The 2213-nt window shown below is 38.2% G+C and overlaps 1 protein-coding gene across 1 annotated transcript in view; it reads left to right on the top strand.

Annotated features, from left to right (window-relative positions):
- The first annotated feature begins 472 nt into the window (after window positions 1-472).
- The window catches only part of shox (short stature homeobox), an 8798-nt gene continuing 7057 nt past the window's right edge, over window positions 473-2213 (top strand). Inside the window, exon 1 of the mRNA XM_017470796.3 lies at window positions 473-930. Coding sequence (XP_017326285.1) covers window positions 681-930 — 250 coding nt within the window. The 5' untranslated portion in view covers window positions 473-680. The remainder of the gene's footprint in view (window positions 931-2213) is intronic.

The following is a 2213-nucleotide window of genomic DNA, read 5'->3' as shown; positions in this document are numbered from 1 at the left end:
TCAATTCATATTTGCTATAAATCGATTGCGTTGTTATCCGATTTAAAAACAAAAAACAAAACAAAAGAAAAGTAAAACAAATCCAGCGTCTTTAAAAGTATGGGATGCGTGAACATGCGTTAATTTGACTTCTTTAATTCATAGAAATAGACATTGAAAGTATTTTTCAGAAACCGTCCATAAATACGTCAATACACCAGGAGTTCAGGCAAATCCGCTCATGTTATGGCACATCACCTAATAGCCTTAATGAAATTATCGCGGAATTAATTAAACACGGCTCCCCGGTTCCTCAACACCGTAGGCATGTTTAATGAAGTGTAATCATATTAAGGGGCTCCATGGCGGCATTGATTTGGAGCAAAGCTGCTGAAAGTTGAATTCAGAAGCGAGAGGAGCCTGTAATTGCTCAGGACACGGCGGTGGGGGCTGGGCCGAGGTGAGCGCCATATAAATAGTGTGATCTCCAAAAACACAGACACACCAACCGGAGTGATCTAAACCTCCTCCTCCTCCTCGTACACCCCCCTTTCCAACATCCGCGCGTTTACTATCGAGCTCACACACATACATACACACATACACACACATACAGAGCGAGCGAGAGAGCGAGAGAGAGAGCCGCGCGTTAGGGTCGTTTAAAGTGGATTTGTGCCATCAGGAGCGCTTCGTCTCCAGCCATGGAAGAGCTCACAGCGTTCGTGTCGAAATCCTTCGACCAGAAGAGCAAGGAGAGCAGTAAAGAGAGCATCACGTACAGGGAAGTTTTGGAGAGCGGCTTAGCGCGGGCCAGGGAGCTGGGGAACTCGGATGGCAGCCTGCAGGACATTACCGACAGCAACACTCACTGTCCCGTACATCTATTCAAGGAACACGTGGAGCTGGACAAGGACAAGCTGAAGGAGTTTAACGTGGCCAGGGCGAGCGACGGTAAGAGACGTGCACGGCTTTCTCAAACCGTTTCCAAACTGAAGGAGATAGCGCCTGAAAATATCCACTGCTAATTTTAAGTCTCTGTGTTTATACTTTAGTTGAAGTAAGAAGAAGCCGCACAATCCACGGGAAATGTCCATGAATCAGTAAAAATGTTTCAAGTGTTTATTGAGAACATGTCGTGATTGGCCTGACACGGATATAGAGCAATTTTAATCCTAACTTTAAAACGCACATTTTCTAGATTTTATTAATCTAATGGTTATTAACTGTCGATCTTATTACCCAGTATCTTACTATGCAAATGACGTTACATGACATAACAGGCCTTAGTCCTGTCACTATTACCAGAACTATCTATTTAAAAAATATGACAATAAAATGTTTTTTTTTTTTTGCTTTTTTTTTGTTTAAAAGAAGAAGCAAACAAACAAAAAACAATAAATAAAAACAACGAACAATATAGACTTTCAATTAGTCCTGCTTCACAAATGCCACTGTAGAAATCAATATACAATAGAGAAAACATTAAACATCACACGAAAAACATGACGTTTAAGAAACCCAAAATATTTACAAATAAATCATACACCTTTTCTTGAAGAAGGCATAATAATAATAATAATAATAATAATAATAATAATAATAATAATAATAATAATAATAATAATAACAACTATAATAATAATAACAACAACAACAACAACAACACTATTATATTGCCGTGTCAATAACTGTATTTTGGACTGCATTTTGGGGCGGATTAACTATCGCAAACATCGTTTTGCGCAAAATTCTAGGCGAACATCCGGAACGACACTTTTCCAACTGTGTTTTGTACAGTGTGTGGAGCTCTGTAAAGTCCTGTTTATACAGCAATCTAGCTTTTCATAATATAGTTATATATCGAAATCTTAATGTGATATTTGTCTTATGCTATTTTTTTTTAACCTATTGAGAAGAACTTTTGGAAAGGGGCATGTTATACACGTGCATCATTTAAAAGTAGGCTATTTACGCATAAAAAAAATTAACAAGCACATTAAGTATTTAATAGATTTAATACAATATCTATTTTGAGAATTAGGCCTGTGATACGAGTTTAATATTAAGATGCCTAAGGACATTTTCTCTTTCTGTCCAAATGTTCGATACTTCAGAAGATTGTAGGCAATAAACAAGCCTTCTGTGGCAGTACATGTTTTGCTCAGAGCGCTGTGTTGTTGCTGCTTGAAGGTACAGGAGGAAACGACTCTGTATATTTATCACACTGACAGGGT

Source organism: Ictalurus punctatus, chromosome 6, assembly GCF_001660625.3.
Source record: "Ictalurus punctatus breed USDA103 chromosome 6, Coco_2.0, whole genome shotgun sequence".
Classification (NCBI taxonomy): domain Eukaryota; kingdom Metazoa; phylum Chordata; class Actinopteri; order Siluriformes; family Ictaluridae; genus Ictalurus; species Ictalurus punctatus.
This window is presented reverse-complemented; position numbering and strand designations above follow the sequence as displayed.